The sequence below is a fragment of the Dromiciops gliroides genome, chromosome 2 (assembly GCF_019393635.1).
Source record: "Dromiciops gliroides isolate mDroGli1 chromosome 2, mDroGli1.pri, whole genome shotgun sequence".
Classification (NCBI taxonomy): Eukaryota; Metazoa; Chordata; class Mammalia; order Microbiotheria; family Microbiotheriidae; genus Dromiciops; species Dromiciops gliroides.
In genome coordinates, this window is record NC_057862.1 from 156,507,220 (window position 1) to 156,534,060 (window position 26,841).

At 37.4% G+C, this 26,841-nt stretch overlaps 1 protein-coding gene across 6 annotated transcripts in view; it reads left to right on the forward strand.

Moving 5' to 3' along the window:
- The window catches only part of LRRC49 (leucine rich repeat containing 49), a 188,393-nt gene that overhangs the window by 111,908 nt on the left and 49,644 nt on the right, over positions 1-26,841 (forward strand). For all 6 annotated transcript variants that reach the window (XM_043985807.1, XM_043985810.1, XM_043985808.1 and 3 more), the window contains one exon: positions 11,441-11,588. In XM_043985807.1, the coding sequence (XP_043841742.1) occupies positions 11,441-11,588 (148 nt within the window). The remainder of the gene's footprint in view (positions 1-11,440; positions 11,589-26,841) is intronic.

Sequence of the window (26,841 nt, forward strand, 5' to 3'; positions counted from 1 at the left end):
CTCTCCATTCCTTCCCTCTTCCCCAAGATAGCAAGCACTCTGATATAGGTTTTTAGTTCAATCATTGACATATGTATTTTTTTTAAATGTTCATGGATCCCAGGTTAAGATTCACTGCTATAGAGACTAGTGGACAAATGGGACAAAATGAGTGTTGGAGCCACCATTATGCCGGTATGATTGTTCCATTTTCAGTTATTTTTTTAAAAATCTGATTATAATTTTCTCTGATTAGGTAGTACATCATAAATTTTCATTAGCAGTACATGTATGTGTGTATTTGCAGAGATGTTTTGTTTGGATAGGGAAATCCTTTAATGTACTTTGTCAAAGCATTTCTAGGAATGCCTGGCATGTTTATTGGTAGAATGCATTGCAGATGGAAATGAAACTCTATGAGCAATCTCCTCTATCAAATATGGATTTATTTTGCTAATGCTATTCAGAGCACACAGACTTAAGTACGGATGTCAACACTAACAGCTGATTTGGGAGTAGTTGGCAGGGCAGTGCCTTCTGAGGATAAGAAAGATTTTTCCATTCCTATCTCTTCATTTTTTGCTGCACTTCAAATACAGATGCACAACAGATGGATTTTTATAGGTCATCTAAATTTCCCGAGTTTGTTTAGTTTGTTATAATATGCAGTTGTAAGATAGCAACAGGTTTTTTCTATACTCAGAATTTTTTTCTTTTTAGTAATTACTATATACATTTCATATATTCTAGTAGGGAGATAAGACAGAAATGCAAATAACTATAAAAGTTATAATATAAGTACACTGGAGAGATCAAACAGTGACCTAACATTCAAGGAAAATATTCAAGAGGAGAATATAATTAATTAGTGCCAGATGGTGCTGAGAAGTCAATGAAATGAAGATTGAGATAAGACCCTTTGATTTGGCAGTTTATCATTGGTAACTTTGGAGAAAGCAGTTTAAGCTGTTTACCTTTCTCTAGAGGATTGTGTTCTCCTAGAGTCCCATTGGGAAAATTGGAAACCAGTCTGGCAGAAATTAGACTTAGACTAACATCTTACACCATATCCTGCAATAAATTCAAAATAGATATGTATTCTAAATATTAAAAAACATACCACTAAAAAATAAAAGAGAAACAAATCACAAACTTTTCACATTTATGGGAAGGATATATAAATGTATGTATATGTGTGTATATATATATATATATATATATATATATATATATATATATAAAATAAATCACATACACACATGTACATTTTTTTCTTAACCAAACAATAATGTGAATTACAAAAAATAAAACTGGTAATTTTGATTACATGAAATTGAAAAGCTTATTTACAAATAAAATTATGGCATCTAAGATAAGGAAAATGACTGTCAAAGAAAAATATCTCTGTAACGAATATTCCTGATAAGAATGTGATATCCAATATATGTAAACAACTAATATGAATATATAAGACTAAAACCCATTCCCCAATACATAACTGGTCAAACCACATGAACAGTTTTCAAAAGCACTGAAAATTATTAGCAACTATATGAAAGAATACTCTAAATAACAAATAAGAAAAATGCAAATCAGAACAACTCTTAGGTTTCACCTCATGACCAGCAAATTGATAAATGAAAAAACATGGGAATAATCAATGCTGGAAGGATTGTGGGAAGATAGGCCTACTAGTGAACTGCTGGTAGAGCTCTTAATCAGTACAACCACTTCAGAAAGCAATATGGAATTATGCAAATAAAGTGAATTAAAGGCCCATAGCCTTTGACCTAGGGATTTTAAAGCTAACCATATACCCTAAGGAGGTCATTCATTGATTTAAACAATGTTTCAACATAAAACAAAATATGATACTAACACTTTTTGTGGTAGCAAAGAATGGGAAAAGAAGTAGACACCCATCCATTGAGGAATGACTGAACAAATTATAGTACATGAATGTAATGGAATATTACCATGCTGTAAGAAACAAGAAATAGCATGTAGACAGAGAAGATTGGAAAGACACATCAATTAACAAAATTGATAAAAAACACATATTGCCCAGTTTATGCCATGCATCTGATTGAACAACAGCTTAAGTTAGCTCTTCACTGAATACACAATGCATGTAGATTATAAAATGGCCCCAGAATTGATTAGCAGAAGAGATTAAACTGGATTATGTTTGGTAAATCTCATATTAATTTCAGTCTCATTGTTTGCTGCTGCAAAAATATTGTCCCCTTAATAACCAGTATTCTTTTATGATGCTATATATCTATGAATCATGGAATACTACAATCCTATAAGAACTGAAATTCCAAATAAACCAAAGGGAATGGAAAGATGTGTGGTAAGCATTAGCCAATTGTGGGGTGTTACTAACACTTACTTATGGGTGAAAAGTAGTGTAAAACATTATTGAAGGACTAGGTATCAGCTCCTTCTCTATTCTTATAGCAAGAACAAGAGACAACATCTTGAGTGCTACGTTGGTACCCATAAGATATTAATTTTTAAAAAGGGAAGGCCTATAGCATATAGAGCAGAAGTTTTTTGAAGGATTTATAAGAAAACATGATCAAAAATTGTACAAAATGAGAAGAGGTAAAGGAGTTATGATCTGAATCAATGAAGGGAGTACCTGTCCTCCTGAAGTAATTGCTTTACCAACACTTTTCTTATTTCTGATTAACTTTGTTATTCTATATTTTAAAGTTTATTAAGTCAACTATCACATAGTCTGCATTGATATATTTTTAAAAATAATGCTGAATATCAAGTTTTAGGTCAGGTTGTCTAACATTGTATATGGCCATGTTTTATAGTAGAAGTCAAATGTCACTTAACTTTAATTTATGATATAGTTAAACATTTCAGTTTAATTCTTCAGTAAATATATTACCTAGGTTCACATTATATCATTACATCAAGGCTTAGTAATGCTTCATTTCCTACCTGGCTATATGCCTCTGAACTTCAACTTCATGCCCCAGGAACCTCATCATCCTGCCAGATCACTTCAGCCCTGGAACTCACACCTCATCAGCACCCCCTGCCCCTGGAACTCCTCCCTCTGACTGGAAAAAGTAGAGATGGAGAGCTCCTTCTAGAAATTTCATTTAAGGAGGGTACCCAAGTCAACTGTGTTTTAATTTTCTACCTCACTGCATTTCTCTGAACATCATCATCATGTCCCTTCCCCAACTTCCACCTTTTCAGCTTTCTTTTGCATAGTCTTCCTCTCTTAAATTGTAAACTTGGGGGGGTGGGGAGCAGCAGCAGAAACTGTCTTTTTTTCTCTTTCCCTTTTCCTGTATTCTTAGTGTCTGGACTTTTATATTCACAGTGACTGGTACATAGTAAGCCATGAATGTTTATTGATGAATATTTTCAATACTATGTTAAGGCTAGGAAAGTCTCAGCTAGATGACACAGTGGATAGAGCCCCAGGTCTGGACAGTCAGGAAGACTCATCTTCATTAGTTCAAATCTGGCCTCAAATACAACCTGGCTGTGTGACCTTGGGCAAGCCATTTTACCCTGTAAGCCATTTAACCCTGTTTGCCTCAATCTTTCTTTATCTGTAAAATGAGCTAGAGAAGGAAATGGCAAGAAAATCCCAAATGGGACCATGAAGAGTAGGATAGGACTGAAAAATGACTGAACAAAGCAAAGTCTGTTAGTACTTTTTATTCAGTAGTTGTATATGTATGTGTGTCTGCATTTTGACTGTGAGTTCATAGGTTTATTATCATTTTTGTAATTATTATTTCTCTCTTCTCTATTGGGCTCCCTAGAATGGGAAGATCCTGGATGGTGGGCCTAAGAGTACTGAGTGGATGATGGTATAGGGTGATCTTGGTATTAATTCTAGCATCAGGATAAACTACATCTAAGAGGATAATAATGTCCCATTAGCTATCTTTGATAAACATGACCCTGATGCATTATGAGGATTGGTGACTGTGTTGGAAGTTCATAATTTACATTGTGTTGCTGATGGTCCTTGTGAGGAAAAATGATCTTCTTCTCAATAATTCTCTGGAACTCAGCAGCGATGTGACAAAGGCTCGTTTATTTCCTTTTCACGAGAAAGGGGCACCCTAGTGTGCAGCTAGTAGGTGCAAAGAATGGAGGCTCACGGGCCCATTTTATCCCCTAGTCCCTAACACAAATAGACCCTCCCCTTTTTCATCATTGGCCTGATTACACAAGGGTTACAATCTACGTGCAAAAACTAGCTAATCGGAATGCAATATTCCCATCCCTGATTTCCATAATTATTCTTTGAGTTCTTAGCCCATGGGGGAGGCCATACAGGGACAATTCTTTAATCCTCCCTTATATAGACATAGCTCAGGAGCAGACCTAATTGAGACCAACTTGGGGCTCCTTGATCCATGTGATTTTGTTTGCCAGAGAGGGAGGAGGGGATCTGAGACCTTTGTCCTTAAGACAGGTCAGGAGGAGTATAATTGACTGTTATATCCTCATTGAGAGGAGACAATTACCTATTTCCTCACAGTCATATTGCTGTTTATATTCATTATCATCATTTTATGTCTACTTTGTGAATTGAAGAGATTTGGCATCAACTATGACTTAACCTATTTTGTTAGGATCCTTGACTTGGTCCTTCATAAAGTAGGAGAGAAAATCCAGGATTACCGACTGGTCTTTGCTCTTTCCCATATTTAGGCACTTCTTCAGGGAGATACTACTTGTTTGTTGTCTTTCCTTTTGTTTTATCTGCACTGTTCCCCCTCCCACCCACCCCCACCCCTCCAGCATTGCCTATACCATGCCTCTTGAATTCCTGGATTGGGGTTTTCCAATAATATCCCAAAAGTTATTTAAGTGGTGAAAGATCCTCCAGAGTATCTTAACACTTTGCAACGGAGGGATATGTGGATGTGGTAGTAACTATCTGCCATGGAGACTAGTCTAGTTTTTCTCTAAAAGAAACTGTCCTACAAACTTAACTGGCTTAGGTAATTGAGGATCATCTCTAATTGAGGATATTAAAAAAGAGCCAGGGCAGCTAGGTGGTGCAGTGGATAGAGCACCGGCCCTGGAGTCAGGAGTATTTGAGTTCAAATCCGGCATCAGACACTTGATACTTACTAGCTGTGTGACCCTGGGCAAGTCACTTAACCCCAATTGCCTCACTAAAAAAAAAGAGCCAGCAGACTATCAAGTGATACTCCATAGTAGACCACATTTTACCACTACATAGTTAGACTAAAATAATTTTACATAATCCTACTGTGCTCATTATCATCATTATTATTATTTTTGGTGAGGCAATTGGGGTTAAGTGACTTGCCCAGGGTCACACAGCTAGTAAGTATCAAGTGTCTGAGGCCGGATTTGAACTCAGGTGCTCCTGAATCCAGGGCTGGTGCTTCATCCACTGTACCACCTAGCTACCCCTGTGCTTATTTTTTATAGACTATCTAAAACATTTTTTTATTTTGTAGATCAAAATATCTACCAACGAGGTGTTTCTTATGCATATGTAAAAATTATACAAGATTCCATCCACCATACCAGCTATATGTGCTACTGTGTGAATAAGCACTTTTACAAATTTTATCCCATTTAATCCTCATAACTACTGTGGGAGATAGGTGCTGTTATTACCTCTATTTTTACAATTGAGGAAATGGAAGCAAACAGAGGTTAAGTGACTGACTTAGGGTCACACAGCTAGTAAGTTATCTGAGGCATCTGCCAGATTTCATTATTTTACCACACCCAGCCTCAGATCTTCCTGACTGTAGACCCAGCACTCATCATTATGCTACCAGCTCAAGTTCCTTTAGGTAATGGCTATTTTTTTGCTTGTACTTGTAGCCCTAGCACCTAGCACAAAGTAGGTGTTTAGTAAATGCATGCTCTCTGTCTATCTAGTATAAACTAATGTCAGGAAGAGAGAATAGCTCTTAGGTTTTTTGTAACTATTCTTACATAGGCTGTTATTATTGTCCTGGGTGTGTCCCCATAGTTGGACATCTGGAGAGCTGGATCTGGAGTGCTACACTAGTATATCCTTAATGACTGTTTATACAGTATTTAGTTAAAAAGGGGGGGTTGTTTTTAATTATGTGGCTCTTTGATTCAATTTCTCCGGATCTGGATTTGCATTGGAACTAGCATTTACCTTGGTAAATGAATATTGATAGGACAGGGAATCCAGGGGATTTGAGAGTAATAGACAGTGTAGAATTTAATTGACTAATTATGGGGTCAAGAATGAAGAGGGAAGGAAATTAAGTCAGGGCAAAAGTAATAGCTTGAGAAAGTACTGCACAGTGGAAGGATTGTTGATCTCGATGAAGGCAAAGTATAGATTTAAGAAGTGTCAGACACAGGGAGATAGAATGATAGGCCATTATGATCAAATAAAGGAATGTCAGTATAGTTAATTGGGGAAGTGGAACATCTGTATGCAATAATGAGATCCAGTGTGTGAACATTCGTATGTGGCTGAGATGTCATGAGATAAGGAGACTGAGAAATTGGGAAGTTAGGGAATTGTAAGGAGCATCAACATTGATGTTGAAGTCTCCTGCTATAAGTGCAGAAGTTGGGGAGGAGAGGAAGATGGTATGCCTAGTGCTGAACTCTTCAGAAAAGAGGACAAAAGATCTGGGCAACCAGTATGTAACAGCTACCATAATCTGGATTGGATAGAAAATGTTGTTGGTGTGAACTTCAAAGAAGAGATGTCTGAGTTGTGGTGGTAAAAGAAGACTCTGGAAGTGTCAGTAGGGAGTAAGGAATAAACTGATTCCTCCTTTCCCATCCCCTCTACCCCAGGATCATCATTTGGGGGGGCCTTGATGGCCAGAGATGAAGTGTCACTGAGAAAGCTAGGTTTCCATGAGGAATGCTAAGTGGAAGGAGCATGTAAGAAAGAGGTCCAGGATTTAGAGAAATTTGTTTACTAGTAAATTGGAATTCTAGAAGGTATAGTTGATGGATTGATACAGGGTAAGGAGAGAAAAAGATGGAGAGAAATTGTTACTTGTAGAGGTAGTAGTTGATGGCAAATGAAAAATGAGGCTCATAATATTCAAGGGGTATTATTGTGGGATGGGTCGGAGCATGTGCTAGCAGCTTTGTGAGGGCCATGGGTCTTGGTTAGCCTGCTGTTGCTACTTGTGCAGTCTGTCTTCCTAGAGTGGGCTTAGGTCTTTAGGGGTGGTCCTGGCCTGATGATACTGGTGCTACTGCTGCTACTTTTCCACATCCTCATGATTAGCATGGGGAAGGCAGAAGCAAGGGCTCTAGCTAAGAAGTGCTGGTACAGCTATAGCCCCCCTCCTTTGGGTGCCAGAGGATTGGGCCATGCTCATGCTATTTCTTCTGAAAGGAGACAGTACAGTAGTTTCAAGGGGGTATGGAGACTTAAAGAAGTTTTTTTTTCTTTTCTTTTGCTTTTTTAAAAAATTGAGAAAAGCTAAATGTGTTTGTAGGAAGGTAGAGAAGATTTTGTAGAGATTTGGAAGGAGGAACTTTGATGTAGCAAGCCCCAGAGGAAAAAGTAAAGGATCAGGACAGAAAAAGGAATTATTTTTGGCAAAGAATATGGATACCTTTTCCTTGGAGACATGAGGAAAAATAAGAGAGAAAGAAAGAAGATGGAAATAATGCAAGGTTTAGAGTTTAAAGAACTCTTGTTGGATGTCCTCAGTATTCTCAGTGAACTAGGAGTTATCTTCTGTGAATGTAAAGGATGTATGGTGTTAGACTTTGAGGAGAATGAAAGGTTTTGAAGAGTTACCACAGGGAATTGAGATTCGTTTAAAGTGTTGAATGAAGGTATTGATGCATTAGCAAGTGCTAAGCTGAGGTTAATAGATCTATATTATTAGAGATCATGACAATTAAAAAAAAATCTTTAGTAGCATTTAACCCAGTGTAGGAACAGAGAAAACAGATAACAGGATTTCTGAAGGGGATGATCAAAAAAAAGTGGTAACTCTAGAAAATCAATGGGATATGGGATTCTAGTGCATTAATAATATATTGAAGTGGCTAACCATGGTTAAAGCTAGCTAGAAATGTGTGGAGTCAGAATAGTGGAAAAGGTTTGTAGAATTAGGAGCAGTCAAGAGATTGGAAGTCATAATGAGGGCTAAGAATAGGCTTATTATAAGTGAATTGAGTAAGAAAGGTAGACTGAGAGGAGATTGTGGTCAATGAGTAGAATATTGGAATTTAAGATCTCATCCCAATTCTTGTGTGTAGCTGAAATTGAATAGAGATGGAGGTCATTGGAATTGAGGACATCAAAGAATTGGTAACTGAGTGTATCAGAGGGGTGATCAGCATGATTGTTGAACTTCGCAAACTTTCCAACTTTCCAAACAGGAGAGAAGTAAAGAAGAAAACAGAATTAGTACAAAGGTTATTGAAGAGAGTGGAGGAATTGTCTGGGAGTCTGCACATGACATCAAGGGGGATGAGAGATTGTTTTAAAGATTGCATGAATTTTAGGGGAGAAGAAGTATATTATAGACAGTAAGGAGTACATCTACTTTTCCTAGGGCTTCTAATGTGGATTGTGGGAGGACTGGAGAAGGTTATGAGAGATATGATTTTCTAAAAGGAAAGCCAAATTTATGTTAATTCAAGTTCAAAGGAAGAGTTTGAAGATGTAGGAAGTTTTCTCACTTTAACCCATCCTCCACAAAGCTGCCAAATTATTCCTGAGACACAGATGTCACTCTTTCACTCTTCTGCTTAAAAAGGTTCATAGTTTCTTATTAGTACACAAACTATAAAACTATGACAAAATGCAGACTTCTAAACTTATTTCATAATGCTTTCCTTCATTCATTCTACATTCCAGTAGAGACAGGTGGATGGCACCAGCCCTAGAGTCAGAAATATTTCAATTTAAGTAAGGTCTTACCTGTATGACCCTGGGCAAGTCACTTAACCTCTCTTTGCCTCAGTTCTTCATCTGTAAAATGGGGGTGATGATACCACCTACTTCCCAGGGTTGTTATGAGGTTCAAATAAGATAATAATTGTAAAGCACCTTAGCACAATACCTGGCACATAGTAAGTATATAAATGCTAGCTCTTAGCTATTATTATTTTAGCTGAATTGGCCTACTTGCTGGTCTCCTGTCTCTAGGAAGTTCATTTAAATTTTACTTTTTCATTAAAAAAAAATTATTTTCTCTCCTTCCCATTCTCCCTCACCACTGGGGGAAAAAGGCAAACCCTTGTAACAAATATGCAGAGAGCCAGGTAAAACAAATTCCTATACTGACTATGTTTAATAAGTATATGTCTCATTCTTCAGGAGTCCATGATTTCTCTCAGGAAGTAGTACGCTTCATCACTGGCCCTCTGGAGCTCTGGCTGGTCGTTACTTCAGGACTCAGCTCCAGTACCCCTTCTAGCTCTAGTTTTATGAGCCTATGATCCTGTTCTAAAGGAACATTTCCTAAAATTTCTCAATTGACTGCAGTTGTTAATAATCCCTCCCTTCTCAAATTATCTTGTATTTACTTCTTTGTGTGCATGTTACATCATTTTGGCAGAATGAGTCTCTGGAGGGCAGGCAGGGACTTGGGTTTTTATCTTTCTATATTCAGTGACTAGCATGGTATCTTACAGATAGTTGGAGTTTAATAAATGTTTATTGAATTCAAGAGTTTGGTGTTTCAAAAATCACAGTAGAAAATGGAGTAAGGAAATGGCAAATCGGAATCCTTTGAGGTTTGGTAAGGATTAGGATTGAAACTAAAGGAAGATAAAGAAAGTACAGTGAAGGCATTCAAGCTCTGTAATGAGAGTGAAAAGCTAATAGATTGGGAAGGAGACAGGAGAGAATGGCAGGCACACATGCCAAACAGGAGGGTGGCTGGAGAAGTGGGATGTGGTCAGTGAATTACTCGACCTCAAAGTTCCAATTAGGATGTTTGAATAAAGAGTTGCTATCTTGGGATGTTCTGATTGGTTTATGTTCCTATGTCTTACTAGACTATAAATTTCCAGCGGGCAGAAAGCTTCAGTCTTACTTCCTTTGAAGAGCTAGTATTCATGTAATGCTTTAAGGCTTGTGGGTGCTCTACATATTTTATTTGATTTGGTTCTTACAACAGCCCTCGAGGTAGGGGTTATTATTATTCCCATTTTATGGCTGTGGAAACCATAGTTCAATGAAATAGGGGCACAAGGCTAGTAAGTGTCTGAGAGAGGATTTGAACTCGGGTCTTCCTGAGTTCAGCACTATCCACTGAATCTCCTAGCACTGCTATTTTGTATTTTTTACAGTACTTAGCACAATAGTAAATGGCTTTTATTTCAAGAAGGATTTTAATAAATATTTTACATAAATTAAAGTATGAGTAGTTTCCACTGTTCTAAGTCAGGGTAGATGACTTTTAAGTTTCATAGAGTAATGCAAGATAAACTTTCAGAGAGAAGATAGGCAATTTTATGATTGCGAAGGTAGGTAAGAATCCGACAAAATCTGATTGATAGGCTACAGGCAAAGTTAAAAGGAGATGGGGGGTAGCTAGGTGGCACAGTGGATAGAGCACTGGCCCTGGATTCAGGAGGACCTGAGTTCAAATTTGGTCTCAGACACTTAACACATACTAGCTGTGTGGCCCTGGGCAAGTCACTTAACCCTCATTGCCCCACAAAAACAAACCAAAAAAATAATAATAATAAAAAAATAAAAGGAGATGAAATCAAGACTCTCAGGTTCATATATTGTTCTGTGTCTGAACTTTTACAGTGAATGCTGAACCTTTTAAGTCATTTATACTGGGTCAGTCTAGATTGCCTTGGTTGCTCTCATCTAATAGAATTTCCTGGATGTTAGAAACACATAGCCCAAATAAGGTGAATACTAAGGCTGCTGCCATTTGTGTTGAGCTATGGAAGAGCCATGGAAGAGTGGGGTTCTTGTATATCCTTTTGCTCTTTTAAACTACTGTACAAGACAGAAATATCATTGTAAGTGCCCTCTTCCTGTTGTCTCAACTGATAGTCACATAAGGCTTCTAGACCTTTTTTTTTTTTTTTTTTTTTTTTTAGTGAGGCAGTTGGGGTTAAGTGACTTGCCCAGGGTCACACAGCTAGTAAGTATTAAGTGTCTGAGGCCGGATTTGAACTCAGGTACTCCTGACTCCAGGGCTGGTGCTCTATCCACTGCGCCACCTAGCTGCCCCTCTAGATCTTTTAAATAACTAAGCCCTGAGGATCTGGAGGTAGGGAAGGAACCACATCCCTCCTCATTTCTCCATCATGACTGGTTTCTGGAAGGTGGAAAGAGCCATTTAAGTGAGAATGGAAATATGAAGTGAGAATTTAACATGGCTGTTGAAAGGTTAATTAATAAAAGTTATAGTTAACCTCCAGGAAAAACAAAAGTGTTACTTAATGGTTTAAGAATGATCATATGTTGTTCTTTTTTCTATAGTTTTGAAGATATTCTGTGCCTTGCTGACTCCACTTCTCTCTCAGACATCACTCTTGATGGCAATCCAATAGCTCAAGAGTCATGGTACAAACACACTATCCTTCAGCATATGATGCAACTCCGCCAGCTGGATATGAAGAGAATTACGGTAAGAAAAGTGCCCTTAATTTTTAACACATTGGTTTGTTTTTTGCTCGTTCTAGGTTAAGAAATTGTAGTTCTGGGTCTTGGTGGGAAATGCTTCTTAATTTAGATGGATTCTGAAAAATATGTATTTGTATTCTTTGTAAATATTACAGGGTTTGTTTTTTTGTTTTTGTTTTTGTTTTTGTTTTTGTTTTTTGGGGTGGGGCAATGAGGATTAAGTGACTTGCCCGGGGGTCACACAGCTAGTAAGTGTCAATGTCTGAGGCCAGATTTGAACTCAGGTCCTCCCGAATCTAGGGCCAGTGCCTTATCCACTGTGCCACCTAGCTGCCCCCCAGGTTTGGTTTTTTTATATGCCATTTTCATTTTCCTCAGTTTTCCCCCATTTTTATTCAAGCTTCAATTTGCAATTAAATACTAAATTAAATCTTTTTCTTTTTCATTGCACACCAAAATATCTAACTGATTACTTGTCCTTAAGCAAGACTTTTGTTGATTTCATCTACTTCAAAAGTAGCCACCTTTCCTTAAAATCTTAATATCTGTCCTTATCTTAAGAAAATTTTCCTGGATTTCTACATTTTGAATATACTTCATGATCTGACATGTTACATGTTGCAGCAAGCATTTATTAAGCTCCTGCTTGCTATGTGCTCTTCAGACACCACTGTGCCTAAGTGCTTAAGATAAAAAAAATATAAAGGAAAATAATCCCTGCCCTCAGTGAACTTATTTTCTTTGGGGAGAACACTATGTGGTTATATACAACAAAATAGATACAAGGTAATTTACTGAGGGAGGGAGGGCACTAGAAGTTGGGAGGGAGGGAGTAGATCAAGAAAGACTTCTTATAGAATATGATGCTTGAGCCAAGTCTTGAAGGAGCCTAGAGATTCTAAGAGACAGAAATAAGGAAGGACCGCATTCCTAGCAAAAGGTACAGACAGTGCAAAGAAACAAATAGAGGAGGAATCTATGCAATCTATGAAGAACAATAAGGTTTATCTGTCTCAACTGTAGGGAATATGAAAGGGAATAATATAAAAGTCTGAAAAAGTAGATTGTGGTTAAATTGTGAGGGCTTCAAATGAAAAGGAGTTGATACTGCTTTTAGAGGTAGTTGGGTGCCACTGTAGTTTATGAAGCAGGGCAGTGTCCTTGTCAGAACTACACATTAGGAAAGTCATGCTGACTCCTTTGTGGATGACAGGGTGGAGTTGAGAAAGATTTGGAGCAGGGAGCTGAATAAAGACTTTTGCCTTTACTGCTCTTCTACAGGCAAGAGATGATAAAGTCCTGAACTAGAGCGGTGACTGTATGAGTGAAGATTTGAGGGTGGGAGCGAGGCAAGGGATTTTATAGTTAGAAATGATGAGAATTGGTTATTGATTACATATATGAAGTGAGTATGAACAAGGAGATAAGAATGACAACAGGAATGATAGTGCCCTTGACAGTAATAACAAGCTTGGAAGAGGGTAGGTTTGGGGAAAAATAATAAGCTCTATTTTGGACATGTCAAGTTTGAGATGCTTATGGGACATTTTGTTCAAAATGTTTAACAGGGAATTAGTGATGGAGGAATGGAGCTGATCCATGATTCCTCTGCATAGAGATGATAATGAAACCCAAGGGATCTAATGAGATCATGCAGTGAGAATATGAAAGAGAGAGAAGAGAAGATGGCTTAGAACATAGAGCCTTGGAGGTCTGTCTATAGTCTGTATAGTATAAATGATGCTCGCAAAGAAGACTGAGATTGAAAGGTCAGATAGGAGATAAGTAGGAGGAAAACCAAGAGAAAGCATGTCATAGAATTCCATAAGGAGAGAATATTCTTTTCTTTTTTAAAGTTTATTTATTTTGTTAAATATTTCCCAATTACTTGTAAAAATTTTAACAGTCATTTAAAAAATTTTTGAGTTCCAAATTCTTTTTCTCTTTCCTAACCCTATCCCCTCCTTGAGAATGCAAGCAATTTGACATAGGTCATATATGTTCAGTCATACAAAACATAGTTTCATATTAGTCATTGTGAAAGAAAATATAGACAAAACCCCCACAAAAAATAAAGAAAGTAAAAATGTGTATGCTTCAATCACATTCAGGTTCTATCAGCTCTTTCTCTGGAGATGGATAGCATTGTTCATCTTTTTAATTATAGGAACTTTGGAATTGTCTTAGATCTTTATATTGCTGAGAATAGTTAGTCATTCCCAGTGGATCATTATTGCAATACTGCTATTAATGTATACAATGTTCTCTTGGTCCTTCTCACTTCACTTTGCATCAATTCATGTGAGTCTTTCCAGGTTTTTCTGAAAGCATCATGTTCATCATTTCTCATAGCACAATAGTATAACAACACAATCCTATACTACAATTTGCTTAGCCATTCCCCAACTGACAGGCTTCCCTTCAATTTACAATTCTCTGCCACCACTGACTCCAGAGCCTATTTTCTTTTCACTGTACCATGAAAGGGTCTGGAGATTCAGTGAAGATAAAAAATTGTTTCAGGAGAAGTGAGGCAAAGGGAGCAATAAGGACACTATTTCTGAGTACTGAATAATGGAGGTGATTCAGTTGTTGGAAATCATATGATTTACTCATCCATTTCAACATGCATTTACTACATACCTACTCTGTTCTGGGGACCAGGAGGGCACACAGACAAAACATGAGACTGTTTTTGCCTTTTAAGAGCTTTAATTCTGTTGGGTGAAATAATATGAACCTATTTAAGTAAATATGAAATTTATAACACAAAGTATCTAAATAACCTATTATATTCATTAAACTTCTCCGGAATGTAGATACATTTTATGGGACTAATAAATAAATATTTCCCATTCACTTTGGACTCACAGAAATATCATGGAGAGTTGGAAAGGTTCAGATCTGCTGGTTCCTCCAACCGTAGGATAAACCTGTTGTGGTTCTCTTCTTCTCCAAGAAGTGTGATTACCCAAGAGGTAACCCAAAGACTGAAAACCTCCCATTTTCAGGCTCACTCACCTCTAACTTGCTCAGAGAAGGAACGAAATCCACAAGAAGGCGACCAGGGACTTGGTGTCTAAGAACTCTCCTTTCAAGTTTTCCAAGGCCAGAACAGGACACTTGTTATGTACATCTCCTCCCTTAAATTGCCTCCTTTGGGTGGAGGGGAGAACCTGACTCTATCATCATACTCTTTTGCTGCACTCAGGTCTGGAAATCCAAAGGAGAAAAATTGTCTAAAAAAGAAAAAGGTAAAAAGGGTGGGCTATTTCACAGATCAGTCTTAGAGACCAGATGGGGTAGCTCATCTGACCAGAATCTTTCTCCCTAGCTCTCCATCTCCAGTCATCTTGGAGGCAGCCCTAGTCACTGAGAAATAATTGGAAGATTTCTCCATGTCCTTTTAGCAAGGGTATCTGTCTATCTTCATGGAAAGTGTCCCTTCTGACATGGTAGATTTGGGATTAATCAAAAGTTCTGATCACCCTCATTTTATTCTTGTCTCCAGATTTGCTACCCCTGAAAACTGAACTAGGTTTCTTTTGAGCAAATTCATCCATATCTTTAATTCTGTATAGTTCTTTGAGGACCTTGGAAGACTCCAATAATTATCTATTACGCGCAATTTTTTATTGCTTCCTAAGTTTCATGTGCTGAATTTTCACAAACTCCATGAAGAACAGTACTTAGATACTCCTCCCCCGCCCATTAACAGTCTGTTGTGAGGGTCTAGACCTTCCATAGCGGTTGGGCCCAGAGATTATGCTCAACTCTAAATACATGGTTATACAGACTCAACCAAAAGCATTTTAAAAAGTTCTCATATATTGCCATCTTAGTGTTTTCTAAGGACTTGTTCTACCCCAAAATAATTAAGAAAGAACAATTTTAAAATAAAACAAACCATTAATAATATTATAAGCTAGATAATGAAAAGGAAAGAAAAGAAAATAAGTTTGAAAATAAGTTTTCCCCTCAGAGGAATCTTGTGCTAGATGAGCTCTGAAGGCTGTGGGGCTCTCCCATCAGGGATTCAATTGATGTTAAGTTACCAACTCAATCCAAGTGAGAAACTAGGCTATCCTGGGTAAAAAATAACTCCAATGAGTCCTTGAAGCAATAGAACAACTCAAAATGGAATTCCAAACAAAAATTCTTCAATTGGGATAATGCAAATACAGGTCCATGTGAAAATTACTGTAGTGTATCTCTGTATCATATAAAGCAACCTAAAGTTTTTACAGTGGATCCCTGTAATGGTCAAAATAGAAGCACAGTCTTAACCCACATCAGGGCTAGCTAAAAACAAATAAGCAAACTCAGATGAGCCCCTAGGATGTGTGAGGTTTCCAGAAAGGATTGAAGGCTTCAGGTCTATTAGAGGTCAGCCCATTCAAACCCTGAACAAACCCACCACCATCTTTATCCTTTGTGCCCTCCCCACCTCCCCCAGATTGATTTCACATGGATTGAATTTAGTTAGGGTCATTTGATCCCAGAAGACTTTTCTTTCTGGATTAAAACTACAGTCATTCCTAAAACAGAATTTATGTATGGCTTGAGTCTAGGTCTCCCCAAATATGAATAACAAGGCTTTTTCTGGCAAAATAAATACTAAATATAATACAATATAGGTACTGAATATAGATACAATGGATTCCTAGGAACATATGTATAAATGCAAGAAATATAAAGAACCCAGGTAGCTCATTATATTCTTCCAGAAGACAGCCTTTGTGGGATTTCTTAAAAATAGGATCATATCTCTAAAGCTTTCAGGGGACTTAGAAATTATCTAAACAACCCCCTGCCCCCATTTTGCAGGTGAGATCCATAGGTGAATTGTCTTGTCCAAAGTCCCCCAGGTAGTCAGTGGCAGAGCTGGGATTCAAACTCAAGCAAGGCTTGTGGTTGGGGATCTAGGATAAGATTTGAAGTGGAAATATAGGTCACAGTAATAGAGGAAACTGAATAACTGGCAGGCTGGAACATTTGAAGAAAAATCCATTTTTCTATTGAAGTCGTCCTCCATACACTTTGAGGATTTGGGTAGAGATTGTGAGATAGAGACTAAGCTCCTTAAGAAAGGATTGAGGGTCGGGGCAGAGCCAAGATAACAGAGGAAAGGCAGGGATTTACCTGAGATCCTTCCAAATTTACCTCCAAACAAAGTTAAAATAATGCCTCAAAAGAAATTCTGAAGTGGCAGAACCAACAAAAGGATAGAATGAAACAAATTTCCAGCCCAAGACAACTTGACCAGTTGGCAAGAAAGGTCTCTAATCACTAAAGTGAGAGTGGAATACAGTCCAGCAAGGCAACACCAGTACCAGCATTGCCCAGCAAGCCAGCAACAGGCTGAAACTCAATTGGAGGTGGTTTCCTTGAGCTCTTAACCCACACATGGTAAAAGGGGTTAGACAACTAGTCAGAAGAAGATTACAAGGGACCTTTTGCTGGCACTAGGAACAGGATTCTGTTACATTGCTCATATGTGGTTCTGGGACACAGTACTAGGACAAAGCGGAGCAGTAGCAGGAGCTGGGACCCTGCTCATAGTTCGAGACTGGAAAAGAATTTTTGTGGTCGACTGTTCACAGACCAGAGCACAGGCCAGGAGAACAATGACCATACCTCTCCTTAGATCATGCCACCTTAGAGGAAAGGAAAGCTTGCTGACCCCCAGAACTAGCTCTGAAAACCTGGAACCCAATTTTAAGATAAAGTTAAAAGTGACTAAATAAGCTGGGAAATGAGTAAACAACAATAAAAGAAACTGATCATAGAAACTTACTATGGTGACAAGGAAAATCAAAACAAAAACTCAGAAGAAGATAATGAAATCAAAGGAGCTTACATGCAAAGCCTCAGTGAAAAATACGAATTGGCCTCAGGCCCTGGAATAGCTCAAAAGGATTTTAAAAATCAGAGAGGTAGAGAAAAATTGGCAAAAGAAATGAGAGTGATGAAAGAAAATCATGAAAAAAGAGTCAACAGCTTGGTAAAGGAGGCTCATCTGAATACTGAAGAAAATAACACCTTAAAAACAGAATAGGCCAAATGGCAAAAGAGGCACAAAAATCCAATGAATAGAAGAAGTCTTTTAAAAAGTAGAATTGGCCAAATGGAAAAGGAAGTACAAAAGCCCACTGAAGAAAATAATTCCTTAAAAATTAGAATTGGACAGGTAGAAGTTAATGGCTCCATGAGACATCAAGGAATAATCAAGGTAAAAAGAATGAAAAATAGAAGAAAATGTGAAATCTCATTGGAAAAACAACTAACCTGAAAAATAGATCCAAGACAAATAATTTAAGAATTATTGGACTACCTGAAAGTTGTGATTAAAAAAAAAAAAAGCCTAGACATCATATTTCAAGAAATTATCAAGAAAACTACCCTGATATCCTAGAACCAGAAAGTACAAGAGAAATTAAAAGAATCCACCAATCACTTCTGGAAAGAGATCCTAAAATGAAAATGCCCAGATATATTAGAGTCAAATACAAGAGTTTTCAGGTCAAGGAGAAAATATGGCAAGAATTCATAAAGAAACCATTCAAATATCAGGGAGCCACATTCAGGATAATCCAAGATTGAGCAGCCTCTACATTAAAGAATTGGAGGTCTTGGGATATGATATTCCAGCATGCAAAGGAGTTATAATTACAACCAAGAATCACCTACCCAGCAAAACTGTGTATAATTCTTCAGGAGAATAAAATGGACATTCAGTGAAATAGAGGACTTTGAAGCATTCCTGATGAAAAGACTAGAGCTGAATATAAAACTTGACTTTCAAACACAAGACTCAAGAGAATCATAAAAAGGTAAACATGAAAGAAATCATAAGGGACTTTGATATGATTAAACTGTTTATATTCCTGTATGGAAAGATGATACGTATAACTCCTAAGAACTTTTTCATTATTATGGCAGATAGAAAGATTATACATAAAGGGCACAAATGTGAGTTGACTATGTTGGAATGATATCCAGAATAATAAAATTAAGGGGTGAGAAAGAGGAATGAACTGGGAAGAAGGAAGGGGGAGGTAGAATGGGGTAAATTATATCACATTTTAAAAAATGAAAGTTTTTATAGTGGAGGGGAAGATGGAGGGTAATGGGCACTGCTTGGACTTACTCCCATTGGAGTTGGTTCAAAGAGGGAATAACATCCACACTCAGTGGGGCATATAAAGCTATCTTACCCTACAAGGAAGTAGAAGGGAGAAGGGACAAGAGATGGGTGGGTAGTGGTCAATAGAATGAAGGGTGGATTGGAAGAGGCAGTGGTCAAAACAGAACACTTTTGGGGCAGCTTAGGCAGCACAGTGGATAAAACACCAGCCCTGGATTCAGGAGGACCTGAGTTCAAATCCGGTCTCATTGACACTTACTACCCGTGTGACCTTGGCCAAGTCACTTAACCCCCACTGCCTCGCCCTCCCCCCCCCCAAAAAAAACCCCCACACTTTTGATGAGGGACAGGATGAAAGGAGAGAGAGAAGAAATGGGAAAAAACAAGATGGAGGGAAATACACAGCTTGTAATAACTGTGAATGTGAATGTGATGAACTTACCCATAAAATAGAGTAGATGGGTCAGCTAGGTGGTGCAGTGGATAGAGCACCAGCCCTGGATTCAGGAGGACCTGAGTTCACATCCAGCCTCAGACACTTGACACTTGCTAGCTGTGTGACCCTGGGCAAGTTACTTAACCCTCATTGCCCTGCCCCCCCCAAAAAAAACCCAAAATAGAGTAGATAGAGTAGATTAAAAGCCAGAATCCTGCAGTATGTTGTTTAGAAGAAACATACTTGAAGGAGAAAGACACACACAGAGTAAAGGTAAGGGGGTGGAGAAGAATCTATTTTGCTTCAGCTGAAATAAAAAAAGCAGGGGGAACAAATGAGTTACAGGAAGAAATAGACATCAAAACTATATTAATGAGGGGACAGCTAGGTGGTGCAGTAGATAGAGCACCAGCCGTGGATTCAGGAGGACCTGAATTCAAATACAGTCTCAGACACTTAACACTTACTAGCTGTGTGACCCTGGGCAAGTCACTTAACCCCAATTGCCTCACAGAAAAACCAAAAGCAAACAAAAAAAAAACTATATTAGTGGGGCAGCTAGGTGGTGCAATGGATAAAGCATTGGCCCTGGATTCAGGAGTACCTGAGTTCAAATTCAGCCTCAGACACTTGACACTTACTAGCTGTGTGACCCTGGGCAAGTCCCTTAACCCTCATTGCCCCACCAAAAAGAAAAAGAAAAAAGGGGGAAAACTATATTAGTGGGGAACCTCAACAAATAAATAAGTAATAAGTTAAGGAGGTGAACAGAATTTTAGAAAAATAGATATGATAGACCTCTAGAGAAAATGGAATGGGAATAGAAAGGAATATACATTTTTCTCAGTGGTATATGGCACCTACACAATAATTAATGATGTATTTATGGCATAAAAACCTCACAACTAAATATAAGAAAGCAGGATTATTAAAGGCATCCTTTTTAGATCATAATGTAATAAAAGTTATATTCAATTATGCCCAAAGGGCTATAAAGCTGTGCATACCCTTTGACCCAGCAATACCACTTTTGGATCTTTTTCCCAAAGAGATCATAGAAAGGGGAGAGGGACCCACATGTATAAAAATATTTATAGCTTCTCTTTATGTGGTAGCAAGGAATTGGAAGTTGAAGGGATGCCCATCCATTGGGGAATGGCTGGACAAGTTGTGGTATATGAATGTAATGGAATATTATTGTGCTGTAAGAAATGATGAGCAGGAGGAGTTCAGAGAAACCTGGAGGGTCTTGCATGAGCTGATAATGAGTGAGATGACCAGAACCAGAAGAACATTGTACACAGTATCATCAAAATTGTGTGTTTATCTACTGTGATGGACTATATTCTTCTCACCAATGCAATGGTACAAAAGAGTTCCAGGGAACTCATGATAGAAGAGGATCTCCAAATCCAGGGGAAAAAAAAAAGAATTGTAGAGTATAGAGCTGAATGAACCATACTATTTCTTTTGTCTTTGGTGCTGTTGTTTTTTTATTTTGAGGTTTTTAATCATTGCTCTGATTTTTCTCTTATAACATGACTAATGCAGAAATATGTTTAATGTTATTATATATATATATATATATATATATATATATATATATAAAACCTATATCAGATTACCTGCTGTCTAGGGGAGGGGGGAGGGAGGGAGAAAAATCTGAAATTGGAAAGCTTATATAAACAAAAGTTGAGAACTATCTTTACATGTAATGGGAAAAAAATAAAATACTTTATTAAAAATTCAAAAAAAAGTTATATTCAACAAAGGGCCATGGAATCATAGATTAAAAATTAATTGGAAACTAAATAATATAATACTAAATAATGAATGGGTCAAAGAACAAATCATAGAAACAATCAATACTCATTTATGAAAATGATAACAGTGAAACAATATACCATAATTTATGGAATGTAGGCAAAATTGTACTTAGGGGAAATTTATATCTATAAATGTTTAGGTCAACAAAGTAGAAGAAAAGGAGCTCTATGAATTGAGAGTGCAACTAAAGAAAAACTAGGAAAAGAACAAATTTTAAATTCCCAGTTAAAGAACAAATTGGAAATCCTAAAAATCAAAGGAGAGATTAATAAAAATGAAAGAAAACCATTGAACTAATAAACAAAACTAGAAGCTGGTTTATGAAAAAAAAAATTAGATAAGCCATTGGTTAATTCAGTTTAAAAAAAAAAGAAAGAAGAAAACCAAATTACCAGTATCAAAACTGAACAGGTTGAATTTACCCCAAAGAAGATGAAATTGAAACCATTATTAGGAGCTATTTTGCCCCAATATATGCCGATAAATATAACAATTTGGGGCAGTTAGGTGGCACGGTGGATAAAGCACCAGCCCTGGATTCAGGAGGACCTGAGTTAAAATCTGGCCTCAGATACTTGACACTTACTAGCTGTGTGACACTGGGCAAGTCACTTAACCCTCGCTGCCCAGCAAAACACCACCAACAACAATAAATAAATATAACAATTCAAGTGAAATGGATGAATATATACAAAAAATATAATTTGCCCAGATTAACAGAAGAGGATATGGAACACTTAGATGTAGTACTACACTTACCCTGGAGAGAGGGATTAGAACACTCAACTCTATCTTAGAAAAAAGAAATTGAACAAGCATGATCATCAGTGGGCCCCCTAAGAAAAAACTCCCAGGACCATATATATTCACAAGTGAATTCTATCAAACATTTAAAGAACAATTAATTCTAATACTATATAAACAGGCACAAATATGGTACTGATACCTAAACTAGGAAGTGCAAAAACAGAGGAAGAGGGGGCAGCTAGGTGGCGCAGTGGATAGAGCACTGGCCTTGGAGTCAGGAGTACCTGAGTTCAAATCCAGCCTCAGACACTTAACACTTACTAGCTGTGTGACCCTGGGCAAGTCACTTAACCCCAATTGCCTCACTAAAAAAAAAAAAAAACAGAGGAAGAAAAAAACAATTTCCCCAATGAATATTGATGCAAAAATTTTAAAATAAAATACTAGCAAGGTGATTGAAACAATATCTCACAAAGATCATATACAATGACCAGATGGGGTTTATACCAGGATTGCAGGGCTGGTTCAGCATTAGGAAAACTATCAACATAATGACTATATCAATAACAAAACCAACAGAAATCATAATTATCTCAATACATACAGAAAAGCTTCTGAGAAAATATAACACTCATTTCTGGTTCTTGTTTTTTTTCCTTTTAAATAACACTAAAACACAGAGATAAGTGGAACTTTCCTCTAAATGATTAGTAGTGTCTATGTAAAACCATCAGCAGGCATTATCTATAATGGGGATGAGCTAGAAGCCTTCCCAAAAAAGATGAGGGATGAAGCAAGGGTGCCCATTATCACCACAATCATACAACATAGTACTGGAAATGCTAGGTATGGCAAAAAGAAAAGAAAAAGAAATTGAAGGAATTAGAAAAGGTAATAAGGAAATAAAGCTATCATTCTGTGTAGATGATATGGTATACTTGGAGAATCCTAGCAAATCAACTAAAACACTAATTGAAGCAATGAACAACTTTAGCAAAGTTGCAGGATATAAAATAAATCCACATAAATCATCAGCATTTCTATATACTACCAACAAAGTCCAGCAGGAAGACTATATAACTGTGAATGTGAATGTGATGAACTTACCCATAAAACTGAGTAGATAGGGGCAGCTAGGTGGTGCAGTGGATAGAGCACCAGCCCTGGATTCAGGAGGACTTGAGTTCAAATCCGGCCTCAGACACTTGACACTTACTAGCTGTGTGACCCTGGGCAAGTCACTTAACCCTCATTGCCCTGCCCCCCAACCCCCCAACCCCCCCCCCCACAAAATAGAGTAGAGTAGATTAAAAGCCAGAATCCTACAGTATGTTGTTTAGAAGAAACATACTTGAAGCAGAGAGACACACAACTATAGACAGTATAAAATAATTGAGAGTGACTGCCAAGACAAACCCAGTGAAAGACACCAGTTTTTTTTAAGGACCACCCTTTTGGGGAGGAGACCAACGGCATGAGCTACGCACGCCAGTCCACCTACTGCGCATGTCAGACTGCCTGCTACGCACTCGACTTCTGGGGTGCGAGCTTAAAAGGCAAGGAGAGAATGGAAGTGGAGCTTTTTCCTGCTCTGCTGGTCTCCTGGCTGCGTTGCACAGACGGTCTCTCTCTCTCCAAAGGTGGCCTTCAGTTTTGGTGAGTTTTTATAAGGAATATAGACTAAGCTTAGACTTAAGATGATTTGTATTGTGTTTCTACTTTCCTATCCTTCTAATCAACATCACCTTGTGACTACCATAACAATAAAAGGTCTATCTAGAAAACCAAAAGCTTCTTCCATTTACTAGTCTGGGAGATAAATTAAGGGAAAGGTTAAGTAGGGGAGATTTATGATCTAATATCCAATTTTAAATCTCACACCAGGAACTATATGAACACAATTGCAAAACACTTTTCACACAAATAAAGCCAGATCTTGTTAAACAATTTGAGAACTATTAATTGCTCAAGGATAGGCTGAGCCAATATAATAAAAATGCTAATTAATTCTAAGTTAATTTATTTATTCATTTGCTATAAACTACCTAAAAATTATTTTATAGTGCTAGAAAAATATTACAAAATTCATCTGGAAGAACAAAAGGTCAAGACTCTCAAAGGAATCAATGAAGAGAAATTGTCAAGGAAGTTGCCTTAGTCATACAAGATCTCAAAATGCATTATATAGCAGTAATCATCAAAATAATCTTTTACTGGCTAAGAAATAAAATAGTGGATCAGTGGAATAGATTAGGTAAACAATATAGCATAGTAAATTATCATAGTAATCTAGTTCATGATAAATACAAAGATCCCAACTTTTGGGACAAAAACTCACCATGACAGAAACTTTTGGGAAAACTAGAAAGCATTTTGGCAGGACCTAGGCATAGACCTATCAGATTGGATAATGTGGCAGAAAGGGAAAATGACAAATGTTGGAGGGGAGGTGGGAAATTTGGGACACTAATTCACTATTGGTAGAGTTGTGAACTGAGCCAACCATTCTGGACAGCAATTTGGAACAATACTCAAAGGACCATAAAACTGTCCATATCCTTTGACCCAACAATAACACTACTAGGTCTGTATCTCCAAGAGATTTTTTTTTAAAAGGTGGGTATAGGGTGGAGAGGACATATAGTATACAAAAATATTTCTAGTACCTCTTTTTGTGGTGGCAAAGAATTGGAAATTATGGGGCTGTCCTGTCATTTGGATAGTGGCTAAACAAGTTGTCGTATATGATTGTGTTGGTATACTATTGTGCTATGAGAAATGATGAATATGATGCATTCAGAAAAACTTGGAAAGACTTACATGAACTGGTACAAAGTGAAGTTAGAAGAACAAGGAGAACAATGTACACAGTAATAGCAATATTGTAATAATGATCAACTGGAAATGACTAACTATTCTCAGTGATATAAAGATCTAAGATGATTCCAAAGTACTTATGAAAAATGCTATCCATCTCCAGAGAAAGAACTGATGGAGTCTGAATGCAGATCAAAACATACTATTTTTTACTTTATTTTTTCATGTGTTTATGTTTTCCTTAACAACATAATTAATATGAAGCTATGTTTTGTATGACTGCACATGTATAATCTATATCAAATTGCTTGCCTTCTTAAGAAGGGGAAGGAGTGAGACAGGGAGAGAGTTTGGGACTGAAATTCTAAAAATTGGATGTTAATTTTTTTTACTTGTAATTGGAAAAAATCAATATTTGAAGAAATACTTTTTAAAGAAAGGAGAGAAAGTGATCCAGAGGTAACTTGATGGCTTTGTCAAAAACTGAACCAATTGATAGAGTTAAATTTAATGAACCTTGAGGATGGCTTTTAGGAACTAGAGATAATTAATCTAGAGAATAAAAGACAGTGAAGGGGATTGATCTTTCCAAATATTTAAGGAACTATCGTATTGAAGCAAGATTTCATTTGTTCTGCTTGAATTTGAAACTTATTCCAATTAAACTTGAACAAGGAGCAATGTATGGAAGTTGGGAAGAGGCAAATTTAGATTATATATAAGGAGAGTTTTCTTAACAATTGGAACGATCCACAAACATAATGAAATGCACCAAGTGATAGTTGGTTCCCTTTCATTGAAGTTCATGAAGCCAAGGTTAGATGAGTATTTGGTGGTTGTGTTATAGATAGTATTTTTCTGCAGGTGTAGGATGATGACCTGCCCTCTAAAGCCCTTTATAATTCTGAACTGCTGTAATGGGTTAGCCTTCACTAGGGTTATTAAATTGAAGTCTTTGTGGATGTTTAGAGGGATCTTTGTCAGGTATGGGTTGAAATAGCTTCCAAGGATGCTTCTGCCTCTGAGATTATATGATTCATGATTTATTGCTTGAAATATTTTAGCCCTGATCCCTTACCTGTAAACCATAGGTCTATATAGTTTCTTCGTGTTCTTTATTTGTATTTAGATATTTGAAGTATGGGAGGGAGGGCATTTACCCAGGCATGGAGTTGCTTTCTTTACATAGCTGATGCTACACAACTATTTTTACATGACTTTTTTGTTTTTGTTTTTGTGGGGCAATGAGGGTTAAGTGAGTTGCCCAGGGTCACACAGCTAGTACGTGTCAAGTGTCTGAGGACGGATTTGAACCTGAATCCAGGGCCAGTGCTCTATCCACTGTGCCACCTAGCTGCCCCTACACAACTATTTTTAAAACTTACATAGCTAAGTCTTGGAACTGATAACTATATAGACCACTGACTATAGAAAACAGTGTTAGACTAATAATAATAAGAAGAAGAAGAACAACAACAACAATAGCAAGACCCTAGAGAAGCATAAAAAGGTAAAGAGGAAAAAGAAATCATGAGAAATGTTAAAAGGTTAAACTGTTTACATTCCTACATGGGAAGTTGATATGTCTAAATCAAAAAAGAGCTTTCTGAGTATTAGGGCAGATGATAGGAATAAATTAGACAGAGGGCACAGGTGGGAATTGATTATGAAGAGATGATATCTGTAAAGCATTTATTTTTTGTTTATTTTGGGGAGGGGTGGGCGAGGTTGGTGAGTGTCTTGTGTCTGAGGCCAGATTTGGGCTTGGGTCCTCCTGAGTCCAAGCTGGGTGCTTTGTCTACTGTGTCACCTAGCTGCCCCATGATGACATCTTTAGGGTAAAATTGAGAGGGGAGAGGAATGCACTGGGGGAGGGGAAAGGGGAGAGGTAGAACGTGGTGAAGTCTCACATGAAAGAAGCAGGAAAGGGCTTATGGAGTTGGGGGAGAGATGGGGAAGGAGTGGGGAAGTGAATGAGCCTCACACTCAATCAGAATTAGCTCAAAGACTTTAATCTCATCAGAGTTGGCTCAAGGAAGGTATAACATACACACTTAATTGGGTGGAGTAATCTATCTAACCAATTCATTTTTAGGTAAAAAAAAAAAAACTTAAGAAGTAGAGAAATTTAAGTCATGGTTAATTCATTCTAGATCCAAGACTAGAAAGTAGTTTTACAGACTATTCACTGACCCATTATTTTTTCTAATCATAGAATTCTATTTCTCTCATGCCTTTATACTGGCTCTCCTCCTTTCTAGGAATGCACAGTGGACTCATGTT